The sequence below is a fragment of the Protopterus annectens genome, chromosome 11.part0 (genome assembly GCF_019279795.1).
Source record: "Protopterus annectens isolate FY-2018-M chromosome 11.part0, PAN1.0, whole genome shotgun sequence".
In the NCBI taxonomy this organism is placed as follows: domain Eukaryota; kingdom Metazoa; phylum Chordata; order Ceratodontiformes; family Protopteridae; genus Protopterus; species Protopterus annectens.
In genome coordinates, this window is record NC_056745.1 from 976,179,986 (window position 1) to 976,207,241 (window position 27,256).

The 27,256-nt window shown below is 39.2% G+C and overlaps 1 protein-coding gene across 1 annotated transcript in view; it reads left to right on the forward strand.

Annotated features, from left to right (window-relative positions):
- SEMA3E (semaphorin 3E) overlaps positions 1-27,256 on the forward strand; it is a 949,587-nt gene that overhangs the window by 873,815 nt on the left and 48,516 nt on the right. The window contains exons 12-13 of the mRNA XM_044088353.1: positions 21,224-21,315; positions 21,432-21,473. Coding sequence (XP_043944288.1) covers positions 21,224-21,315; positions 21,432-21,473 — 134 coding nt within the window. The remainder of the gene's footprint in view (positions 1-21,223; positions 21,316-21,431; positions 21,474-27,256) is intronic.

The window sequence follows — 27,256 nt, forward strand, 5'->3', positions numbered from 1 at the left end:
ACAGTTTCATGTAGATGCATTTACTAAGTGACTCTCATAAAAATACCTTTTATGGACATACATTTACTAAAGGATTCTTATAAAAAATAACTTCCACAATACATAAAAACTATATAATGAACTCTAAGGTTATACCATTTATACCATAGTGCAAAAGAAGGAAATATATATATTTTGGCCAAACTGAAGTGTTTTTTTTTTCTTTTCTGTTATCTTAAAGATCTGGAAAGGAAGTACAGGTATTCGGATTCATACTACTAAAAACTAAGTGTTTTGACCACTTGTGATCAGCGGAAATGTCTATGTGCCTGCTCCATCTATTTTCATATATCAGTGATAATAGCAATAGTCGGCTGGTGGGAGTTGGATTACTCCTCAGATTCAAGTGAAATGTAATAGGCAATGCATCTGTGTCACTGGAAGGCTTGCATTTGTAGAAGAAAAGTACGCACTACAGTGCCTCTCCTTCCTGTATTCCCAAGCCATTAACAGGGATAGCACTAGAGAAACACGCTATTACACCATCAGCCATCTATAAAGAAATATCTCAATCAGCCTGAAGGTGGAAAGCATGCTAAAGTCACCTGCTACTTCCTGTAATGGAAAAAAAATGGAAAATTGACTAGACAGTTCCTTGTACCACCAAACGTGTCCCCAGGCCTTGACATAACCCTGCTCCCCAAGACAGAGCATAGTCCCAGAAACAGTCAAGGGAATTGCCAGCTATGATACAGGACAAGTATTTGTGCTCAGTAGCAGAGCTGTTTAGCTGGCTGTGACTGATTCTACAACCATCTGGATGTACACATCTGATATAAGTATACCTTTTTGTATGTGTTCTGTTTCAGTGATAGTTAACAAAGCTGTACCGCCTTGATTTATTTATTTCATTGAATAATGATTGAATATTGGTGGTTTCTCTCTGGAGTGTGTTTGTTTTTCCCACCCTCCTGCCCAAGTGTTGTATTCTTAAACTTGGAGGCTTTGGAATTGCCCACCCCTGATGTAAATTTGTCTTTGGACACTCCTCCCAGCCTCATCTCATTTGCTCACTCAACTGAGTACAGTAAGATCATTTGGGAAGAACTACTCCCTTGCTTCTTTGATTTCGGACACTCCTACCAGCCCATTTCATCAGCTATGTCTACTTTGTACAGAGAGAGCATTTGGGAAGGCCAACCCCCTTAGTTTCTTAATCCTGAATTATCTTCTGTTTCCTCCTTCTCCACTTAACAAAAATACACTTTATTCAGTTGCTCTTACTGTAACTGTGCTCTAACTACTTTATTACCTTATTTTGCTTTGATGTGTGCTCTTAACTGTTTAAGTGCTTTTATTCTGCTGCACTTATTACTGCTTGTTAGTAGCGTGATTAAATGTATCTGCTATTCTAAGCATCTTACTTTTGGTTTTAGCACTTGTGCTTCAGGCCGGTTATTTTACATTTAAGAAGTGTTTTGTTTTCTACACTCTTGTGGACAAACCCTTATCAAAACCCTCTCTCCATAAGTCTGCCCAAGTATTCAGAGCACTATGCCTGGACAATTCCCATCAGTTTCTTCTGCCAGCCTAGTCAACATGGGCATACTGAGACAGTGTAGCCACTGCCTCATGACCACTGCCAGCCCACTTCTAGCACTTAATTCTTCTACTTGGAAGAAATGCATCTACATCAGTAACCTGGAATCCATGCTCAATCACACAGCAATCGGTACTCCTGACAAAGAGCAGATTGCCAGCACAAACACCACACCCACCTATTCAGAGATCCTCAATACAAACTTACCTAAACAGCAGAGACCTCCAAAACACACTCACAAACCATTCCAAACACAACACCAAACACATCACACACTGCAGACAACACACCAGTGTCTCACAAACACAGCCCATAAGGCATAACAATAAACCAATGCAACCCATAAGGCATAACAATAATCCAAACATACCAGTCATTGGCGACTCAGTTGTGAGACACACCGATGTCCCCCTCACCAAGCTCGACAAGGAGAAGGTCATGACCAGTTGACTGTCAGGTGCCAGAATCCACCACATCACGCATGCACTTAAGTCTCTCCCAACAGGTACAAGTATGACTCTGTCATTGTCCATGTTGGTGTGAATGACTTGAAATGTACCTCCCTTGACTATATGAAGAGAGACATGATTGAGATTTCAGAATATGTGTCCCAGGCAGGTATGACCCAAGCCCTAAGCAGCATCCTACCTTCACCAAGAATGATACCACAATACCAACAAAGAATAATTGACTACAACAATTGACTTAGCTTATGGTGTCTCTCCAAGGGGAACCAGTATCTGCCGCCTGGGATGACATGGTTGACAGGCCTCAATGCTTTGCTAGAGATGGCCTCAACCTGTCACACCTGGGATTCTGAATCATGACTAAGGCTCTTGCCTCCCCCATTGCACCTTCTTAGGCTATGTCCCAAAGACAAATCTTCCAACATAAAAGATCTGTCAAAAAGCAAATTGAAGGTCATGCTGCTTAACGCTAGGAGCCTTAACCTAAAAATGCACTCACTGGAGGCTCTCCTGGCACTGGAAGATGCCAATCTCTGTGCGTAAAGTGAGACTTGGTTCAGGTCTGCGGAGAGTACCCCTGCCTTACCAGGCTATACCTCATTCCACACATTCTGACCCCAAAATGAGGTCAGGAATACTAAGGTTGGTGGAGTCTCTATCTTCATTAGGGACAGGCACACCTCCAGATTGGTCTGCCAGCATGATGCACTGGAATTACTCCAGGTCTAACTGACAGTTGGCAAGACACCCATTCAAGTTATAGCCAGCGATAGACCCCCCTCCATGACTCAGGACACCCACTCCTCCTACCTGGACCTACTTGACTCCATCAAGGTACCACCTAACACCCTGATCCTTGGTGACTTCAACTACCCCACCATAGACTGGGTAAACTATTCCTGCACTAATGCACTCATCCAATGATTCCTTAACTTCATCAATTCTAACACACTAGACCCCACAAGGAGAGATGACAATCTGGACTTTGTTCTCACCAGCATGGGCAAACGCTGCAATACTCCCATAGTATGTTCTTCCCTGTTGAGATCAGATCATTGGCCTGTCTCATTCAAAGTTTCTATCCTACTCAACCCCCCACCCCAGCTGTATCCAGGCTATAAAACTTCTCAAAAGCTGACTATAACCTCCTAAGGGTGGTTATCAGTAGCTTCACACCACTGCCCCCCTCAGAGGATGCAGACAACTATGCTGAGCAGTACACCAATGCAGTGTACAAGCACCTATACAACTGCATGGACTCAGCCATACCCAACAGAACTAAAACCTGTTCCTCAAAGAAACACAAACTTGTCTGGTGGATAACCTCTATCAACAGGCTTTACAACAAAATGAATAAATTGTTGTCTAAGCGTAAAAAGGAACACACTCCAAACTGGAAAAACTCCCCACTCAGCCTCAACAAGCAAATTAGATCACTAGTGAAAACCTCCAAAGCCAGTTATGAATTGAAACTAGCTTCTGAAACAAAGGGAAACCACAAAGCCTTCTTCAGTTAAGTCAGGAACTTCAATGACAAAGCCCAGGTATGTTCCAAATTAGCACTTAACGGTACCACTTACACTGATCCTGTTGACTTATTCAACCTGGTAGCAGATAGGTTCAGTGCAAACTTCACCCCCTATCCTCCCTCAAAGGCCCATTTGACATCCCTGATACTTGTCTTGCACCTCACATCTCCCTAAATCAAGTGTTAAAGGCCCTATCCAAGGCAAAGAATACAACTTCCATGGGACCTGATAGTATCCCAGGCTGTATTCTGCACCATCTCCAGCAAGAACTAACTTCACCATAGAGAACCCTATTCAACCACAGCCTAAGTATAGGCTTCATTCCAGCAGAGTGAAGAACTGCCATTGTCATCCCCTTGCACAAAGGTGGTGTCAATACTGACCCTGGAAAGTATCACCCTATTAGCTTGACAAGCTGATCTGTAAAGCCATGGAGTCTTTTATTATGGATCTCATAAACAAGGATATAGGTAATCTCCAAGCACTTGACCCCTCACAGTTTGAATTCGTCAAGGGCAGATCTTGCCTGTTGAACCTGGTTGACTTCTTTGAGACTGTCACTAATGCTCTGGGTGAGGGAAAGTCAGTACATACAGCTTACCTTGACTTAGTCAAGGCCTTTGACACAATTCCCCACCCAGGCATCAATGAAAAGCTAACACAACTTGGTATAAATCCCTTTCTCATCAGGTGGGTGGTCAACTGGCTCACAGATTGGACCCACTAGGTCAAAATAGGCACCTCCACCTCCGACAGCAGACCTGCCACTAGTGATGTTCCCCAGTGATCTGTCTTGGGACCCCTACTGTTTGGAATCTACTTCTCAGAGGTCTAGACAAAGACAAAAGGCCTGTGGCTGACCAAGTTTGCAGACGACTGTAAGTTGGGTGCTGTCATTGACTCCCCAAATGATATTAACATACTGCAAGAGGAATGCACAGCAACAAATGACTGGTGCCAAAGTCATGGCCTTATGTTAAACACAAAAAATGTTTTATCATACCATTCAGCAAAAACATGTCCCCTACTGATTACCACATTAACGGCAACCCCCTAAACACACAATTTGTGGTGACAGACCTGGGTACTCAGGTTGACAACAATCTCACATTTGACCATCATGTAGTGGCAGTAGTCGAAAAGCTTTTTACTTTGTTCATCACATAATTAAAGGGATTGCATCCAGAAAAAAGGAAGTTATTACCTCTCTGTATTCCTCCCCCTTTAGGCCAGTAATTGAGTATAACACCCCATTTAGGATGTACCTCTCCAAATACCTGCACCAACTGGAAAGGCCCCAGAAATACCTCACAAAGAGAATCCATAGCCTCCAACACCTGTCTTATGGATACAGGCTCAAATCACTATCACCCCACTCGGTATCATACAGATTGCTCAGAGGTGATCTGTGTCTCACCTACAAGGCAATATCAGACCCTGCCCTACTAGAGATGCTCCATATACATAAGTCTAACTCCTCGCGCATTACCCACTCAAAAGACCTAAATTTAATATGTGACATTAACAAAACCTGCTGGAAAGACAGGTTTGTCTACCAGAGGTTGGTTCATCTCTGGAATAGACTTCCCATACATGTCAAAAACAGTACCTTGTTGATCCTCTTCAAGTGCAACCTTGATGAGTGGATGGAAAACCACAAGTTTGTCCAAGGGGTTCCACATGTGTCCCTCGCTGACAGGGGCAACAGGTGCTGACTGCGGTTTCTTTTTTGGGGATAAACTCTTGGCTAGTCTTGTAAGGGCCCCGGGGCCATTAGCCTAGTAACCTCCTATGATCCTATGATAAAGACAGAGCAACATAACTAATCATGTTACAGTGACCAGCATCTAAATGTGTGTATGAATGCTTGTGTGTGTGTGTGTGTGTGTGTGTGTGTGTGTGTGTGTGTGTGTGTGTGTGTGTGTGTGTGTGTGTGTGTGTGTGTGTGTCTGTGTCTGTGTGAGAGAGAGAGGGAGAGAGTGTAGATAAACCAGACTGCTTTCAAAGAGAAAAGGCATCTTCGTGTATTTTATTAATGGGTCTACAGATTCATAGATAAGTAATGGGTAATTAGTCTACCAATCATTACAAGCCTAGCCAATTAACTGTATTTAAAGGTTCCCTCCAACCAAAAGTGGGCAACATAAGATAGATAAGGAAATAATTTGAAGCTGCCCATCCAATTATCTAGATTTAACTTAAAGGTGGCAATGGTGCTACTCTGCTTGACAAGCAGTTATTCCTTGAGTGGTGGATTCTTTGGGAAGTGAATGTCATGCCAAAATGTCTTATTTATCTGTTAATGAAGATTAATTTCCTTTAAATAGGCATTTGAGGAACTATTTGTTCTGCAAAGGAGTAAAAGGTCATGGAGGCTTGAAGTCTTCAAGGCTTGAAAGGCTAGATACAGAGGAGTCTTTAACTGACTGATTATAGAGACAGAGCTACTGATCTATCCAGATAATTAAGGACCTTGAGACAATTGATCTTTTCAGGTAGGAATCTCTGAGGCCTCTCAAGTTGATTGATATAGTTAGGCAAATGCATGCCAAAAGTGGCATCATATATAATAATGGGCTGAATGAGCAATAAGTAAAGGGGGAATTAAGACTTCTTTGGTTTTAAAATTGATGCCTTTGGAAATCAGATGAGACAGACAGAAGGCTTTCCAAACTACTATGGAAACATGATGGTGAAAAGGTAAACAATTTCCAACAAGAGAGCCTAGATTCCTTTTGGCAGTGACAGATGTGAGGGATGTGAACCCTACATGGTATATCGTGAAATGTTATGTTTACCCAAATGAGCTAAACTACATTTTTTTACGTTTAATTTGATACAGTTTTACTTGTGATAGTTTTTAACATAGTCCAGCAAGTATAAGAACAATTCTGCGTCCATGGAAGATTGAATAACAGCACCCAGTTTACAATTATCTGCAAAATTAGATAACCATAGAAAGGGAGTAAGAAATATATGTCAAATAGGAGAGAGACCTGCACTGAGCCTTGTTGTATGCCATTGATAACTGTTTTGGTTTCAGAAGTGGTACCTGTAACTCTTACCATATGGATTCTGTCAGACAAACAGTTATTCACCACAAACAGAAATGAATTTATATTCAGATTTCCATGTCTGCCAATAGTACCTGCAGAGGGAATGGTGTCAAAGACCCTAACAAGGCCCAAATAAATTGTATGCACTTTATAACAGGTATCCACTGCTTTTGTGACTTTTTCAAAAAGGTTAATCAAGTTAAAGAGATAGGACTTGTTTTTGACAAAGGTAAATTGATAAGTATTCACTGTTAAAATATTTTCAATGTCCAGATTAATGAGATCTAAGATAATACTTGATATAGCTTTACTGATGAGAGTAACAAGACTAGTGGAGAAATATTTTTTATATGATGTATCATGCACACATTAATGTCTAATACTATTTGCCCACATCTTTTTTTTTAAAGTGTTGACTACCTTTACATAGTAAACAATAAGACATGAGACATGTTTGCATATAGTTTGGTCCTCAGATTCCAGGCAAATTTAGAATGATACCATGTAGTCTAATGATATAGACTTTTTTTTTTTTTAAACTTTGAAGTGAACACTTCCTTTACAAAATATCGTTCACCTTTACCATCAGCTTTGAATGAAGGAGAGTGATACACATAATTTTTCCTAACAACACACACGCACACACACACAAGCACACCCATGCTTGTGCAGGCGTGCTGGCACACATACACACATGCCCATGAATACACACAGAGACAATTCCAAAGCTGGCACTTTTTTGTGGTCAGATGTCAATAATAACTATCTTTTTCTCAAGTCACTAGAACAGTAACCAGAAATGTTTGTATGTTCCATTTCAGTTCAAAAGAATTGGAAGAAATCACTGCAAGATACTTAGATGCAAATGTGTTTACAAAAAACTTAATCCTTTGATGTCCGTGTATTTTCAGGAAAATAAATATAATTTCTGTAATTGTAAAATGATATATAAAATATTACATCTGTGATCTTGGGGTTTTATTGGCAGTAGTACTGCCTTAATTTATTTAATAGTATCAAGAATCAACAATACATACAATATACCACTCTCTCTAAGCATGAAGGTTTCCATTATCTACCCACACATTTACTAATGTTGAAATGTCTTGTAAATCTCAGCTAACATGCTCCATGAACTGTTTAATGAACATATTTAGCACTTGTCTCTAGCTTTATGATAAATGAACTTTTCAAACCATGACTTTTATGATTACCAAATACTTATTTTACTTGGCTCATACTGTAAACCTATATATTCTTCAGTTTTCTTTTCTTCTTTTAAATATCTATATTGCATTCTGTTATTCTATACGCATTTTTTATTTTTTTTTTGGGGGGGGGGGTTGGCTTTTCTTATACCAGGTTATCCTATAGAGAATATATTGTTTCTACTCTGTAAATAAGATTACACTGCACTAATTGTAAAAGTAAATAAACTGAATATTTGTTAAATCATACTATGGAGCTTTTCTCCCCAGGCCTCGGCTGAAAAAGGGCTACCAGCCCCGTTGAATACCCCAGTAAACAATGTAAAATAATATATATATATATATATATATATATATATATATATATATAGATATAGATATAGATATATATATATATATATATATATATATATATATATATATATATATATATATATATATAGATATATATATACATACACACACACACACACACACACACACACACACACACACATTGGGGAGTGTGGGGGGGTGTAGCCCCCATATAGTTTGGGTATATATTGTCTTCTGGAAAGAGTTATTCATTCGACTTGTAAGTATCCATGTCTATGGTTTACAATGTTTAAAATAGGTGTGTGTGTGTGTGTGGGGGGGGGGGGGGCAGACACATCATACAACTCAATGTAGTGGTTTTAAAAAATTTCAGTTCCTCATTCTGGAACAGGTTTGGTCTACTGTCTATTCGGGTGACTGGAAAAACTTTTTATTACATTGAGAGATGCTTTGCCAACTCAGGCTTGATGGCACAGTCTTCCCAGGGTTAAATGACAATATATCCATTACAAGTGATTTTAAAAGGAGGGCATGCATTGTTTGATTCTGTTTAACACAATGTTTTTCTACTTGTTTTTCCATTTATTTTTTATCACTTGTTACATCAGTATTTTATATTTTCTGTGCATTACATTTGCAGTAAGGTTTTCTAGAGTTTGAATTGTAACCTGGGCCTTTTAGAAATTAATTCAATTACAACTGCATTACTTGGGTTGGCGGAGACCTACAGGTGGGTATTTAAGCATTCTTAGTCTATACACACACTATTCTGATGATGTCTTTTTGGTTTTAAGATGAAAGCGCTTAACATAGTGTGTTTTGTTGTGTTTTTAATAGCTGTTTTATTAAAAGTCTGTAGTGGATCTCAAGCTGATGCTGATTTTTTTCTTTTTATATATATTAATGTAAACATTTATATATATATATATATATATATATATATATATATATATATATATATATATATATATATATATATATATATATACAGTGTGTGTGATTTCTAATATTCTAATAATGAAAAAGCCCACATTGATATACCTGTTCAGAGCTTAACTCTAGCCAATAAATGAAAAAAGCCATAAAATTACTGTTGGGCACAATAAATAAACCCTACATGGTCCACTAAAACCATGTATGCATATTCACTAAGCAGCTCTACACGGTGTGTAGAGCCGCTTAACCATGTTAAACACTGTGACATGCTAATTACAGCATAAGCAGCTGAACTGTATGCTAATCAAACAATCCAAGATGGAGGGGCTGTTCAATAAGTCCTAAAGCAACTGTGTAGACTCAGTGCTGGTTTTCTCTGCGAATTCCAAATCCTATTGGAATCCAGCCATGGAGAGGAGTCTACAGAGAACGAAAGTTAGGAGCTGCTGTTGCTTTAGTTTATTTATTTATTATTTATTTAATTGACATTTGTTAACTGGGTTACTCCAACTGAGCCAGAATCCCATTTTTCAGGAAGACCCAAGGAGAAAAGATCCATTGTAATACAAAAAAAAATGATAAGTGCAAAGCCATACAAAATATGAGAAGATAGGTAACATAAGACAACACTAACAGTTACATAAGACAGAGAAATCATGTACAAAGTAGTCATGTTGGGTGTACAAAAAAGAAAATAAGAGAGAGATAATATACTGTAGTTGATACAAGACTGTTAAGTATAATGGTATTTACATAAATTGTGGTTACAAAAAATAAAATATACAAATTTACATAGACTGTAGCTGCACATGAAAGTGTGGCATTACATCTAAATGATAGAAAAGACAAATAAAGAAAAACAAATAAGGTGGAAGATGGAGATGGGGGGGTTAGTTAAGGTTTTGAAAGGGGCAGAGCCATGTGTTGATTTGGGAATTTTTTAACTCTTTCCTGAAATGTTTAAAGTTTGAGATATCTCTTACATAAGCAGGCAGGTTGTTCCAGGCCTGGGACACTGAATATCTGTACAGGAGTTTGCCAAAGTTTTTATTGGGTTAGTAGATATCAAGGAGATGTTGACTGGAGCTACAAAAAGGATGATTAAGAGTATAGATGGATACAAGGGAGGAGAGGGAGGGGCGGGCAGTAGGTTTGCAGAGTACTGAATGCGTGATTGGTAGCTGTGACAGTAGGGGTTGGGGGAATTCTAGCCAGTTTAGCTTTTTTAGTGCATGGCAGTGGTGAGATTTGTAAGGTAGCTTTGTGGCAAATCTAGCTATTTTGTTATAAGTTTGTTCAAGCTTAGAGAGTAATGTAGGTTGCATGTTTGTGAGGACTGGAACAGCATAGAGTAGGCAAGGTAGGAGGAATGCTTGAGCCAGAGAAGGATTAGAGTCAGAGGTAAGGATTTCTTATGTCTATAAAGTAATCCCAGTTTTTGATGAGATTTTTTTATATACTCTGCTGAATATGAAGATCGAATATTAATTGATCATTGATTATGCTGCCCGGTAGCTTAGTGTGAGGTTCTGCTTTAATAGTAGTGCTGTCGAAGGATGTGATGGTAAAGATGGATTTGTGATGGAACAGAGATTGAGGAAAGAAGAAAAGGAGTTTTTTTTTTTTTTTGGATTTAGGATAAGCTGATATGCAGAAATCCATCTCTCAATGGACAGGAAGGAGTTTAGGTATATGTGTAGAGGTGAGAGATGTCAGAGAAGGAGATAAGTGTAGCGTCATCTGCATATTGTATGAGAGAAGAGTGGCTGCAGGATGTGTGAAGGTTGTTAGTAAAGATATTGAATAGAAAGGGCCCCAGGATAGATCCCTGGGGGGACTCCAGATTTGATAGGTAGGAAGGGGGACCAGGAAGAGTCACATTGCACAGATTGTAGCCTATTGGTGAGGTAACTGGAGAACCACTTAAGAGTGGAAGTAGAGAGGTTGAGCTTAGATAGTTTAGTTAGTAGTTTAGAGTGAGATACTGTATCAAAGGCTTTAAAAAGGTCAAGGAATAGACAGAATACAAGTTGGTTGTTGTCTCTAACCTCAGCTACAGTATGATTAAAAGATAGAAGGGCAGTAGCAGTACTGTGGTTTAGCCTAAACACATGATGGGTGGGAGTCAAAAGATTTCCATGGATTAATAATTTCAGAAGCTGAGTATGAATGCAGTATTCAAGGATTTTAGAGAGTGGGGAGACTGTGGGGAAAGAATAGCCATGGGTCTAAAATTAGTGGGGTCAGTGGAATTCCCACCTTTATATAATGGTATTGTATAGAAGGATTTCCATATATCAGGGACTATAGCTTCTTGAGTGGGTCTGTTTATTAGTAGAGAGATAGGGTAGGCTATAGCATCAGCAGTAATCTTGTGAAAGAGGAGAGGTAAGTTATCAGTAGAGGGAGAAGGAGAACAAGGTTTAAGTTTCAGCAGGAATTATTTGATGTAGGTAGTGGAAACTGGATTCAGTGAGTAGGGAGTGCTGTTGGTTGGAGTAGGTGAAGTGGTGGGGGATCAGATTTGTGATATGAGTAAGTTTGCAGATATAATCTATAACGTAATTGTGAAGAAGGGTGGCAGTTTCTTAGTGGTGTTATTTGGGAAGGGGTTAGGGTAGTAGGGTTTCTTGGGTAAAGTATTTTATTAATGGTGTTCCAGAATGTTTTTGGATTAGTGTATTGGCAGGATTGAGCTGCATTGTAGAATTGTTTCTTGTCTTTGGTTATTTGTTTTTTTGGTAAGGTTTCTGAGTTCTTTGTAATTTTGGAGAAGGAGTAATGATTTGGTTTTGAGACAGGATTTCTAGACACTACCTGATGTGTATGTGCAACAGGCTGAATTCATGTGTATGTGCAACAGGCTGAAGTCTATGCTGCTGCTAATACACCACAACCAAGAAGGAGAAGAGTTTTAATACCCTGGTTAGCTTATCACAGTCTGCATGAGGTGTAAATTGTAGAACACAACAGGGTGGATAGAGACATACTACAGGAACTCTAAAACCTCTGTTCTCCTCAACTCAGCCCAAGGGTGAACGGAGGAGAACCAATACCAGTGGAGACAAAGGTATGTGTGGCACTTGGAATTTTACCTACAGAAACCTTTCAGAGATCAACAGGGGAAATGCTTGGGGTGTCACTGGCATCTGCATCCAGGATCCTCCATCAATTCCTGAATGCTTTGCTCCAACATGCAATTGACCACCTATTCCTGAGGACAGGGCCACAAATATACAGGTATTCTACCCTGCAGCACACTACCCTGAAGTACTGGGTGCCATAGATTGTACCACTATAGAAATCAAGGCACCACCTGGGGAACAGAAAAGGGTCTACATAAATAGAAAAGGGGTCTACTCTATTAACTGCCAAGTCATGTGTAATGCTAAGGGAATCATCTTGAATGTGTGTGCTGGAAACCAGGTAGTTGCCACTACTCACACATCTGGCATACTTCTCAACTGTCAGATGTTCACTAGGGGTGATATCCCACAGTCTCATTCACTGGAGGATGCAGGTTATGGAATGGCAGTGTGGCTGATGATGCCCATCAGAAATTCACACACACCCACTGAAGAATGCCATAATAAGGCAGATGTTCAAACCAGAAATATCACAGAGCATGTGTTTGGGTTGCTGAAGTCGTGGTTCCAGTGCATAGATACATTTGGGGGAGCCCTTTAGTACAATCCATGTACATGTATTAAAATCTTATACCATCTGTGCTATGCTTCACAACATCATCCTGAGAAAACAGCTTCAGCTGGATCAACCGAGGGAAGGGGCACACATCCTATCACCAATGGCAAGGTTACCACAGTCACACACAGGTGAGGAGTCAGAGGGGGAACCAGCAGCTGCCGTGAGTGTAAAGAGAGAAAACAGCTGTAATGTTAGCACTTGTGATGACAGTTAATAAGGCTATGCATCTGAGAAAGTGAAGTGACCTGACAAACATGCCTATGCCATCAGTGCACTTTTATGCACATATATGTAAAGTATGTTTCTTGGTAACATATGAACATAACCAGTATATAACTGAAAAATGCAATCATACCTTATCAAGATCAATAGTCTTCTGTGCAGATAAATCCCAAAGTAATATATTCTCCTGTGTTATCCACATAAACAAGTCTCCTCACCTTCAGGTTCCCTAGCTATGTGGTTCCTCTTTTATAGTGTACATTCAGGGCTGTGAGCATGGTGAAGATGCAGATGAGGTGTGGACTCATTAGAATTGGTGAATCCCAAATACTTGGCTCCATGTAGCACATGTAGTCATAGTGCAGGCACTCCCTTAGTGTCTGTTGCTAATGGATTGCAACTGTGAATGATTACTGGTAGGGAAAAGGGAAATAAAACAACAATTCAGACTCCCTTACATCCAGTGGGTGTGTCAGTCAGGTTAGACTTACAAAGTGCAGAAGTAATTGCAAGCAGCAGCACACATTTCACAGTTTCTGTTTAGGAACATCCAACGTCCCCTTCATTTCCTGACAAAAGTATATTATTGCCATTTAATATCCTCACATATTTTAAGGACAATGATACAAAATACCTTACAGACTGCATGTCTGAGATTACTTGTCAGTTAAGAGAAGAATGAGTAGCAGACATAGAGAGGTAAGACACAGCTGCATTTCTGCAAGTTATAGTCATAAATGGTTGTGTGATCACTCAGTACACATCTGAAATTGATACATATACAAACAACTCAAGCATTTACAACTGTCATATGTTTTGCTAACACTATGAATCATGAAGTTGTTTGTATGCACAATGATTTTCATTCTATGCTGAAAAGCTGTTTCTGTGGCAAAGAAGGATAAGACATCTTTAGTGTATTTTGAAGATTCATTGGAGTGGGAATTCAAATCCAAACCTGTGTAAAAATATTTCATGTGTACCAACATATGTTTTTGAAGTGTTGCTTATTTACTAGATTTCTTTTCTTCCTTTCTCCTACTTTTCCTTTTTTTTAATGCCCGTATTTGTGCAATGCATGGCTTAGCACAAACAGGGGAAATGGAGAAACACAATAAATGTTGTGTTTAGCTTTGCTTATCGCATTTTTTGTGACACTTAGCAGTGCGCAAACCTGGACTAGATACCCACACAGGAAGCAGACTGAACCCTTGCAGAGAGGGAGTAAAACTTCTAAATGTCAAAAAGGATACATTGTTGCAGGTTTTGCTTTTCATCATGCAGCACCGCTAAATGATGTTATGTGTCAGTCAGCAAGCTTCCCTAACATCTGCAGCCACTAAACACCTGCAGAGGAGAAGCAGTGAGCAATTTCAAAATGGATACATTGTATCAACTCTCTGTTGGGCGTCTTGCAAACATGGTAAGCAGAATGCATTGTGGTTATGACACAGAATTTAATAATGAATAGGGAAATGCCCAAATGTTATTTAACTATTCCTGTGGCAACAGGTGCAAGTGTAGGGCTGTATTGCAGATGGTCCTGAGCTCTAATACAGAAAGTGCAACATATTGTTATTTCATTATTCCTGTGGCAACAGCTGTAAGTGTAGGGCTGCCATGCACATGGTCCTGGGTTCTAATACAGGAAATTCCAGACATTTTTACTGTTGTTCCATTTCACATTATATTAAATATCACTTATGACAATTTATACATAATTATAAATAGTGGAGCTGATATGAACTGTATGTATGAGGGATAAGACAACCTTACTGTGTTTTGGAGGATCAGCTGTATGACTGAGGGTATGCTGTCTACCATGTTTCTGTAAGTATAATTCTGCTATCTGAATGTGGATGGCCTTTACACTTAAATAAGACACATACACAAATGAATATATATATATATATATATATATATATATATATATATATATATATATATATACAAGGACCTTGTCAAGTCACACACATACATGGTTAACACCTCAATCTGTCATCTGTATTTATAAATATCTTATAACTATGTCTGTGGCAAAGATGGGAAATCACAGCTGTAGAAGAAAATGTTTTGACCCTCATGCACAGGTTTGAATCCTACACTTCAGAAATCAATTTTAGCAGTGTATAAAGCCAAGCAAACGTGTCAGGTCATGAAATGTATGCCCTCAATGTATGTCTGCAAAGATAAATTACCTAGCAGTTACAGCAGCACACATCCCACAAACTAATGTCAAGTGTCAGATTCATCATCATCATCATCAGTCCCCTTTTACTTATTTTCTACATGGGGTTGGGATATCATGTTAACTGTTGCCATCTCTCTCGATTCAGTGCCACACTCCTGCCTTCTTCAGCAGTCATGCATGTCTGTCACAGATCTTCTTTCACACAATATATCCACCTCTTTGCTGGATGTCCTTGTGTCTTCTTACATTCTTCATGTCTCTCCCAAGTTTTCTTCACCAGATTGCCTTCTGCTTTTCTGCACATGTGTCTGAACCACCATAATCTATTCTCTTTGATCTTTTCTGCAATTGACGCTACTTTGGCTTCTGCTCTTATGTCCTCATTTCTTCATCTGATCACAGTGTGCATCCTACCACCCTTCTCAGGCACTTCATTTCCATCACCTCTAGCTTCTTCATCTGCTCTGCCTTCACTGCCCATGTTTCTGTACCATACAGTAATACTGGTCACACCACTGTCTTCTACATTTTACTTTTCAGCTTCTTTGTCATTCTTCTGTCATAGACTACACCTGAGACTCTATGCCAATTGGCTGCTGCCCCTCTGATTCTAGCTTTGATCTCTTCATTCAGACTTCCCTTCTCCACAACCACCGCCCTCCAGATACTTGAAGCTATTTGTCTGTTCCACTGTCTTGCCTTCTATCTCATATTGTTTCAGATTAACCTTCCAATTTCCAAAACTGCTTTCCTCTGTTTGGCATGTTGCTGTCTACTTAACATTGATGTGATTATCATCATTGCCTGTTTTTATGTCCTACCAGTAAATGCGATAACAGGAATTTGTGGGAAAACCATTATTGTACTGCTTTGGGATTAGATTTGTCTGGTGTTAGAGGGAAAGTGCCCAATTTAGGGTACAGAGGTGGGGTATTCAGGATTCCAAAATATTTATTGGACTCCTAGTAAAGCACCACAGCCAAAGGCTTTTGCAGGTGAACTATTCTGACTCTCAGTAGAAGTCTGAGGGTTGGAACAGTGTGGTCAAGGCATTATCCAGTGTGACTGGCATCCCATACACTGGAGAGCAGTGCAGGCACCACTTCAGTGACCTAAAAAGGCACAAGAGTGACTCAGTCAACAAGTGGATGGATAAGTTCTGAACTAGCAACATCTCACAGTTGTATAAGTGTGTTAATATAGAGAATTTATAATACATAGAAAGTTAAATATAGGCAAAAGTGGTATGCATAATTCCCTCTTTTCTGTTCTTTTCGCAGCTAATTCTGAAATAGGTGCAAATATGCAGGCCCATAATGAATGCCTAGAGAGACTGAGGGAAGGAAGTGGTATGTGTGCAGCACAAGAGAAGTATTATCGTAGCTTTAAAATTTAAAGAAAAATTATCTTTTCTATACAGTAGCAAAGTAAGCATGCATATCCTGACTTTAAAAAGCAAGTATGCATGCATCAGTCTGTAGCAAAAAACTAAATTTAGGAGTCAAGTTTGAGACTGTAGTCAGAGGTTGTGGGTTCAAATACCACAGGTATACAATACTGCAATTCTTTAATAATATTAGAGAAATTCAATTCTACACAGGTGACATGAATGCTCTGCTGTTAACTTTAATATGTGTAGCTGGACAAAGCATATGTGCAATATCTGTACATTGCAAAGATTACTTTGAGCAATCTGTAATTATAGTTTGCAGTTGTTAGGAAGTATACTTATATGTGCAACTTCAGATAAAATAGTTGTATTTTTCTCATAATGCATTATATGTCACATATGATGTTACTGATTTTCTCTCTTTGTTTTCTCTCACCCCAACCCTTATCTCTTTTTATTTTATATTACATGTCTTCAAAATGTCTCCATGGCATCCATCTGTAACAGATCCCTAAATATTTCACAGCACAGGGAGGTAAGTCAAACCCAGTGGTTCAGCCTGCCCCTGCTCCACTGGCTCAGCACCAATGCCAAACACATCTGGACCTAATCTGGCAGTACTGCCTCTGCTGCCCCTGCACAACTTGCACCTTCAGGTAGCACTACCCTGGCAGCTGGTGCTGTGGTATCCTCAGGGAGTACTGGCAGTGGTGGAGATTTCATCACCCACCAGGAGATGCCAGGGTTGGTACATAGAGTTTTGCACAGCACCATTTGTGTTTGCCTAGGCTGGATGAAGAGGCTGCTCTGCCTCATGGTCCATAGGAGGAGAAGACATCAAGCACTCCAGCAGCCAGCAAAGTAAGAGGACAATGATGAAAATCCTGCGGGTGAGGACTAGATTCTCACTGTACCCATATTTACAGACATTGTGTTGTCCCCTCCCTCATCCCATTTATGGTGTCCCATATCCTTTTGTGTCCCCCACCATCCCTGTATCTAGTCTTGCTTGTCCTGTTTGCTTGGATTTGTTTCCTCACCTACCCAACTTACCTGACCCAGAAATACCAATGTTCTTTACCCAATATTCCTCTCTTACTGAAGTAAAAAAAGAGCAGCTGTCCCAGGCATTTTATTTTATGTTATGATAATGGCTAGGATTTCATCTGATATTGGCCATCAGCCTAATAGTGTCCTATGAACCTATGATCAGTTGAAATATCAATGTTGCTGTCACTGACGTGCTATATCAAGGTGTGGATGTACAGTATGGCTACAAGAGGGTATTACAATCTGTGATGTGGGATAATGTATTGATGGCCATTGCTGCCATTACATTACCCTCTGCTTCTATAACATCTGTAGTAATATGACCCTGAGAACTGTTGACATAAGTTCATAGGTTAACAGGCGGTTACTAGACTAGTGGCCTTAGATCCCTTACAAGCCTAGCAATGTTCATCCCAAGTCACCCCAGTTGTCCTTATTAAGTGGACGTAATTTGCAGAATGAGTCTATGGTCAACTCTGACAATCCCATGTCCATGACCATGAGGAACATGGGAGCCAACCCCTGGGGTGAATTTCTGGTCTCCCATCCATTTGTCTAGGTTGCACTTGAATAGGGTCAGTGAGGAGCTCTTCTTCATGTGATTTGGAAGTTTATTCCACAGGAATGGCAGTCTCTGTGAGATATATCTTTCTCTCAAGCATTTTCTGTTAATGTCACAGGCTAGGTTAAAATCCCTACAGCGAGTGACTCATGTGCCATTAGATATGCAGATGTGCACATTTTTCATCAGGGCAGGGTCAGAGACTGCGCTGTAGGCCAAGCACAACTCACCTCTCAGCAGACTATATGGTACTGAGTACAGTGATAGAGCTTTCAATCTAGCCACATATGTCACTGCATGGTTTGGAGGCCCTGTATTTTCTTGGTGAGTAACCCCTGTGGTCTTTCCAACTGCTGTAGGTGTATGATGAGATATATGCAAAATGGAGCATTGCACTTAATTTGTGATCTGATGAGGGTCGAGAACAGTGTTGTTATAACATCCTCAGACCTGGATGCAATGCCCTTACTTATGAGTTGCACAATGTAGAAGGCCTTGAAAACTTGGTGGTCGAAGTTCAGATTACTAAAAACTACAAACTAGCAAAACTGAAAACCAAACATGCAAGCAAGTGGTAGATTCTCCACCAATTTATTGAACGTAAGCGCTTTCACTGACTTAGATAAATCAGCTTCTTCAGATTACTATCTGCCTGTGCTCTCAGGTCTTGCAACACTGGGTTTGAGATAGGAGGGTGTTGTTGATACTGTAATTAGCAGGGAATTCCAATTTTCCAAAGGCAATAATAATGGCACTTTTTTGCATTTAGTTTTAGACCAAGGCTTTAGCACCAATCATTTGTCTGTGTTAGCCCTTCCGTAATATGTTAACATCTTTGAGGACCCAGTGATTGCACCCAATTTGCAATCATTAGCAAACATGGTAAGCCTAAGGTCTTCTACGTTATCCTGGACTTCCAAGAAATATATTCCAAACAGTAAAAGGCCCAGCACAGATCCTTGTTGTGCACTGCTGGTGACAGCTCTACTGGTCAGAGGTTGAGTCTCCAACTTTGACAGTATGTATTCTGTCAGTGAGCCAGTTGGCTACCCATCTAGTGATGTAAGGGTTAATCCCCAGCTGAGACAGTTTCTCACTGATACCTGAGTGGGGGATTGTGTCAAAAGCCTTGGCCAGGTCAATATAGGCTGTATGCACTGTCTTACCTTCATCAGGGCTTTGGTGACTTTCTTAAAGAAGCCTACTAGGTTTAATAAGCATTATCTACACTTAAGAAAGCCAAATTGGCTTGGGTCTAGAGTTTGAAGGTCACCTGTGTCCTTGTTGATAATGTCCATGATGATTCTTTCCATGGCCTTGCAGATGAAACTACATAGACTTATTGGTCTATAGTTCCTAGGATTAGTTGATGGCCCCCCTTTGTGCAAGGAGATTACTGTTGCTGTTTTCCACTCAACTGGAACAAAGCCAGTTCTCAGACTTTGGTTAAAGAGGACAGTAAGTGGGTCCACTAGGTCCTGTTTTAGATTGCTTAGTAAACAACCTTGGATGTTATCTTGTACCACTGAGGCCATGATTTTAACCTTGGAAAGCGCAGATATGACCTGATCTCTAGAGATACTGGGCAGAAGGTATGCCTTAGGGTATGGCTGGTGGGGCCAGGGAGGGGGGGGGGTTTGGCCAAATCTGTCATGCCTTTTTCTGCTGTACATTAGCATGTTTCAGTCGTCCTCTTTCCCTGTGTTCATTCCTACAGTTCATATGTGTGTCCCTGTATGATACACACACTTCCCCTGACTGTTTATTTATAATGCAACCTATGTACCCTTACTGATTATTTACACAACATTTGTTCAGTATGCTTGAAACAGGTTTCCACAATACTCTGCACTGTATACTCCTTTATATAATGTGTCGGAACTATATATATTGCTTTATTAATAACCCTGGTAATCATTGTGGCATTCTGAGCAAACACGCAGACCTAGTTTGCTAGTAAGTAAACAGGTTTACATGTCTACTGCTGTCTATGTTGCTTTATACAGTTTCCCAGCTGGCAACACTGTTGCTGGCCATGATACCATGCTTTTTTACATTTAAACATGGTGCGTGACATGCTGCTCACAGCTCAAATACGTAACCTCTTTTTAGGTTTCTCATTAAGCTTGCAATGAGTTTATTTAATCCCCAGGACTATCTATTTCTGTGAAATTTGGTATAGTACAATACCATTTCATTTGTTCCATTTGTAAAGTAATCTTGCTTTAGGAATTTGTATAAAAAGTCATTTTATAAAATTTTTGGCAGATGGCAAATATAAATTGTCAACAACTTTTTGTTTTACTTTCATATGTAGTTGATTTGGCAAGAAATAATAAATGCTTTTTTTGCTGCCTGAAGCTTTAATCCTACAGCTATGAGCAGTGAAACAGTTACAGTCTGAAATACAAGGCTTGAATCATCCCTATCCCTTACACATCATGAGAAACAATTATATCATTAATGACAAACCACAGTCATTTTAAAGTGTGGTGCTCTATCCTGCTGTGGAAATTCTATGGACCAGATTCCAAAACAGTTGCTCTCAGTGTAAGTCTGCCATGATTCTGAAAGACTGTCTCAGTGTAATTTACTTACTTTGGTGTAAAGCTCATCTATAAACAGGCTAACAGTGGGGTCCAGATTCCAAAAGACCTGCCCTCAGTGTAAGTTGTCACACTGAGAGCAAGTCTTTTGGAACTAGGCACTATGATTCTGTGGTTTTAAATGTGTTTTCCTTGTTCTGGCATACATATATGCATGTGCCAGAATGCTTAAGTTGTCCTTTGTACACTCCATTATTTCCAAAGGCAAACGCAGTGTGCAGAATTCCTGACTTATTTAGTACAGATTAACTGCCTTGTTAACCTGAAGATGTTGACTCAAAATGCTCTGATACACTCCATGCAGAGCATGACCATATCATTTTCAGTTCATGGTGTATAAATGCTTCATGAAGCAAGTTATTTCTAATAAAACAAAATAATTATTTTGTCATTACTATTTTTTGCAGATGAAGGAATTGTTCTGAAAGTGATATCAATTTACAACCAAGAGATTGAAACTAGAGAAGAGATTATTTTAGAGGAGCTGCAAGTGTTCAAGGTATATTAAATGAATGAGCATTCATTGTTTGAGTATGTGTTTTATGCATCTATTTCTTTTAGAAAACATTTATTTTACCTTGTTAAAAAATCACCAGTATTTTCTGTTTCCTGCAGATACCTGTGTCAATCACTTCAATGGAGATTTCTGTCAAGAGGGTGAGTTTATTGTTTGAATTTTTCTGAGACATTTCTTAACTTTCTACTCTGTATCAGTCATGCTGAGTCATCACATTTTCCTTATAAAATATGATACTTTTGAAGATTCGCTTGTTTTATTTCGTACTTAATGCTTGCCAACACTTTAGACATAGTACTGTGGGCAGAAAGAAGAAGCCACTGCTTAGCACTTGTGCACAAAAATAGATAGAAAGATTGTTACTGAACACGCAGTCCAATTGGCCATTAAGGAGCTTAGCCCAACTTTCCAATTGCCATGAAACACTGTCTGGTTAAGTGACTTGCTCAAGGTCACACAGGAGGCAAATGAAGGGGGAGGGAATCAAACCCTGTATACTTTCACATGAAGTAGCTGATTAACACGTAGCATCTCTTGATAGTCTGGGGATTTATTGAATGATGTGTCAGTGACTTCAGTGAGTGCCAAGAACCATATAAAAGATGAATTGTTTGCAGTCATTTAATGAATGAACTCAGAGTTGTATGAGGTCAAGAACTTAGTACGTCATAAAACATTAATATGCAATCATCAGAGTGCAAGTGTTTATTTTGTTGAAGTTTATTTTTTTACTTTGAATCAAAAACTATCTACTCAACTTGTTAATTGTGTGTCTTATAATTGTATGCTGATGAATGATATTTTTATCTTGTGATCCTATTACGAGTGCAAGATTTCATACACCAGATAGATCACCATTTTATGAAATGATATACAAACCAGAAAACAAATAAATAATTTATTCAATGTTCAGTAACAGCTGCTTTACATTTTATTGAAACAGTGATTTTTAATTAATTACTCTAATAATATAATACTACAAATACTTTACAGTATATCTTTTCATATTATCAGCAATCTTCATCATGCTAATGCAAGGAACTAATAATCACATTTTTTTAAGTGAGTCATCCAAAACGTTTTTTTTTTTTTTTTTTTTTAGTTAAACGAGCAGAGAGCACATTATTAGCATGAAGTTCAGAAGTTCTGAAATCAGAATTGCATTCTCTTATAGTCAGAATAAATGTATTATATTCACACTGCCTATTTAGACTTGTACAAGACTCCAGTGTTATATATTAAGTTAATGATAGCCTGTATTTAAGCATAAAGTACGGCTGTGTAAGTAAACATATTATAACAGTAGATGTTCAAATGACTCCTGCTGCAGTAGCCTTAGCTATATGGGTTATATCCTGCCAAGGATATACCAACTGGACAGTTTTCAAAGCTTCAGATGACCCAAAATTACTGGCAGCCCAAGCAAAGCTGACTGAAAGACAAGTTAGGGCACCATGCCCTTCAGAGCTTTCCTGCCAGTGGGGGGGGGGGGGTGCTGAGTCCTGAAAGGACAATGCTAGGAAGAACAATAAAATAAAGACCCTTACCCTGTCATAAACAAAACACCAAAACAAGGAGCATGGAGGAAGGGAGGGAGTGGCTACTGCAGCAGTAATCATTCAAAACTGTACTGTTATGGTAAATTTCCTTACACAGTTGTATTATGTTCTTCATATTACTCACTATAGCAGTAGCATTGGCTATATGAGTAGTACCCTAGCCTACTACATATGGGAGGTGGAAGGAGAAGACTCCAGCACCCCTGGAGAATGTTCCTTGCAAAGCTTGATCTAGACCTACTGAACAAATCAAGCTTATAGTGTTTTGTAAAATATGCACAGAGTACCAAGTTGCAGCTTCTGTAATACTTCTAGAATCCACCCCTTTCCAAAAAGCCATAGATGAAGCCAAGGCCCTGATAGTGTTGGCCTTGACCCTGAGCAGAAGAGTTTTGTTGTAGTGTGTATAACAAAAAGGTACTAGCCTTAGACAACCATTTGGAAATAGTCTGTTTTGTCAAAGATTACATTTCTTTTTAACTTCACAAGAAATGAACAATTGAATCGAACATCTAAAATATTTAGTTCTGTCATGCTAGTACCTGAGTTGTCTGTAGACATCCAAGGTGTGGAGTATTCTTTCTCCCATTTTAAGGTTCATGAAAGAAAAAAGGTAGAATGATAATTGGGGTTGAAGTTACTCAGATACCACTTTAGGCATAAAAGAAGGATTAGTTCTCAAAGAAACACTGTACCCGTGGAAAGTTAGATAGGGTTGACTCACCATAAAAGCTTGCAACTCAGACACCCTTCATGCAGAGGTCAGAGCAATCAGAAAAACTGTTTCCCATGTTAAGAACCACAAACCATCCAAGTTAGATGGTTCAAATGAAGTATGTGTTAACTTCTGTAAAACAAAATTAAGATCCCAAGGAGGAGTAACCAGTTTTCTTGGAGGCCTCATATGCAAAACACCTTTCAAAAACATTTTGATATGAGAATGCCTTGAAAGAGGAGGATCCATGAGCAGACATGCTGAAATGGACGATAAATAAACCTTGTTAGAGTAGTTAGAAAGGTCAGAGGATAATAACTCACAGAAATATTGTAAAATCAAAGAACAGCTAACCCTGAATAGGTGCTGGTTGTGTTGTTGGCACCAACTAGAAAACCTTTTCCATTTGCTAATTTGTGATTTTCTAGTAACAGTATAATTTGCCTCCTTTAGTAGTTGCTGCACATCCTCAATGAACTGGTGCTTAAAAGGAATGAAGACCCTATCATCCAGGCAGTCAGTTGAAGTTGATTGGTGTTGAGATGTATCAAATACCTCTGTTCTTGGGTGAGTAGGTCCAGTCTGTGATAAAGCTGGTTGTAATTGCCCATGGCCATTTCCAAAAGAATGGAGAACTACAGTTGCCAGGGTCAGAAGGAATTTATCACAGTGATTTTGGGGGATTCCTTCTGAATCTTTTGAAGTACCCTGGATATTAGTAGAAAAAGTAAAAAGCATACATGAACATTCCTGTCCAAGGAAAATAAATGGCATCTGTCTTCCAGGCCTTCTTGCACAGAGTCCTGGAGCAGATCCATGCCAAATTATTGTTTAAACAGGAGGCAAACAGGTCTACTTGAGGAACTCCCCACAGATGCAGCAAATCCCGGAAGGCCTCCGATGACGTTTCTATTCCTGAGAATCTGCCCTTGTCCTGTTCAGCTTGGCTACCACACAATTTGCTCTAATGGAATATAGGGTACCTGTAGACTGAGATTGTGCTATGAAGCTATACCACAAGCAAACATTTCTAGTCTGCAGAGGGGATATGACCTGGTTCCCCCTCGGTTGTTGATGTAACACATAACTCAGGTATTATCTGTAGCAACGTGAATAGGTCCCAGGCACCAAAGAAGATTCAGAGTGTTGAGTACTTTGAATAGGGCAAGCATCTCTTTTAGATTTATGTGCTTGCATCTGTCTTAGGTATCCCATGCGCTTTGCACTTTTATCCCTCCTGAGACTGCTCCCCAAGGAAAGTCTGTGGCATCTGTGGTGACTGGCTGCTGGGGAGCATAGAAGGAAAAGGGGAGATCTGGTTTAGGGATATCTGTCATTTCCACCAAGTGATTTCACTTCCAACAACCTCCATCACTGAGATCTGAAAAGATGAACAGTGTTGATGCTGGAATCAATTAGACTTCAGATGTCACTGTATTTTTCTCATGTGTAGTCTTGCCAGGGGTATCATGAAAATCATAGAAGCCATTAGACCAAAAATCCTGGGGTATTCTCTTACAGTGACCAATGTCTGAGTGGAAAACCCTAGAAATAGATCTAGATATAGATCTACTTTTTTCCTGTGGAAGAAAAGTTGTTTGAACTGAGGTGTCAAATTGACATCCCAGAAACACAATCCTATGAGAAAGAGTCAAGAAAGACTTTTGAATGTTACCTTGGAATCCCCAGCTTGCATAAGAGATCTCTTACCCAAGAGAGAGATTCTTGGAAATTTGGAAAAGACACTGCAAAGATAAGCAAGACATCTAAATGGGGAAAATGTGCATACACTGTAGCATGCAATGAGTTATAACTGGAGCTAGACACTCTTGGTACAGTAGATAGTCCAAAGGGTGAGGCAAAGAACTGATAATGTGATCCAGATACACAAAACCTTAAGAAATGCCTGAAATCTGAACAAATATGAATGTGATGATAACCATCTTTTAAATCTAATGTTCTAAGAGAACTTGAATGAGGGATAAGTAGTAACAGGTTATAAAGTGAGATCATTTTGAATTTGGGGACTATCACAAACAGGTTTAGGAAAGAAAGATATATAACTGGTCTCTAAGCATTTTCTTTCTTTCTTTGGCACTAAAACATCCTTGAATAAAGCTACTTTCTCACATGGAAATGGGGAACTGCTTCTGTCATGCTCATGGGACAGCATGTGATGAAGGACATGTGGTCTGGAGGATGAGGGAATTACCTCCTATAAAGGAGGAATTTCCTCCCACTGCTATCTGTAACCTTGATGAATGATCTTCAGAACTCATTTGTCTTAAACTGTTTCCAAAGAGATAAGTGGAGATTCAGACTTTCTGGAAGAAAAAAAGGGCTGCCATGGTAAGAAGGGTGGGCAAAGTATCTTAAGTACTCATTCTGACTTTGAATTGTCCTTGGTTTTGGGAATTTCCAATATTATTCTTGGAACTCTCTTGCCTTTTTTCTTAAATATCTGTTTAGCTGTATTTTTTGAAACTATTTATTTTGTTTCTTACCAAAATTGAATGAAGCATTAGAGAATCCCTTGGGAAACTTGGAAAAAGAGGGCTGAAAAATCTTAGAGATTCTTTATATCAGCTTACCCTTTCATCACATTCTTTGGTCACCTCTGCAACAGGTAGGCCAAAAACTAAATCTCTATCCAAAGCAGAATTTAAAATCTCATTTTAACATCATATGGGAGGTTCTGAGAATGCAGCCATGCAAACCTCCTTAAAACACTACTAGTGGCCATAGTCCTGAAAGATGTATCAAGAGAGTCACACATGCACTGTATACAATGAATAGTGAGTTGAACAGTAGAATAAATTAAATTATTTAAAGCAGATTTTTCCTCACAAGAAGAAACTGCAGATAAAACATTTTTCATACTTAAACAATTATTCAGAACAAACCTTAACATATGAGCCTGGCAATTAAAAATTCTGAAAAATCAAAGTTGCAGAAGCATATACTTTCTTCCCATACTTCTCAATAACTTGCCTATTTTTATCAGAAATAGTAAGATTAGAATCACCTATGTGTTCAGCAGCAGAAGGATTGACTAAAGCTATAGTTTCTAGATCAGGTTTGAGAAAAGTGCATAAATACTTAAAAGACTGAGGAACTTTGTGTATCCTATCTGCCATTTAAGGGCAGCTAGCTGACTGTCAGAAAAATTGCAGGCAGTAGCAAACACATCCTCCAGAGCTTTGAAAATTGGAGGAATGGGTGCAAGTTCTGGAAATTCCTTCTGTAACAGCTCATGGTGTTTTCTGAGGGACTGAGAAACATCAGTGTTCTCTCGCTTAATACACTGGCACATTCTACAAATAGTTTCAGAGAAAGAGAACCCCCATGGGGAGAGTTGGAAATTGAGCTCTCCTCTGAGTCTGAATCAGAAATCTAGGAAAAAACCCTATATCTGTCCCTTCATCCTCCTTTCCAAATTCAGAATCTTGAATCTCTTCAGGAAAAGAGGAATCTGTTTTTTTTTTTACCAGAAGCTATTTTTTAAGAGGGAGTAATAGCTTGCATTATACCGTGAGCCAGACCCAGTAAACTACTCATGTCTAAGGAAATTTGAGGAGGAGTAGATACATGCTTTGTTTTATGTTTCTTTCTTTCTTTCTTTCTTTCTTTCTTTCTTTCTTTCTTTCTT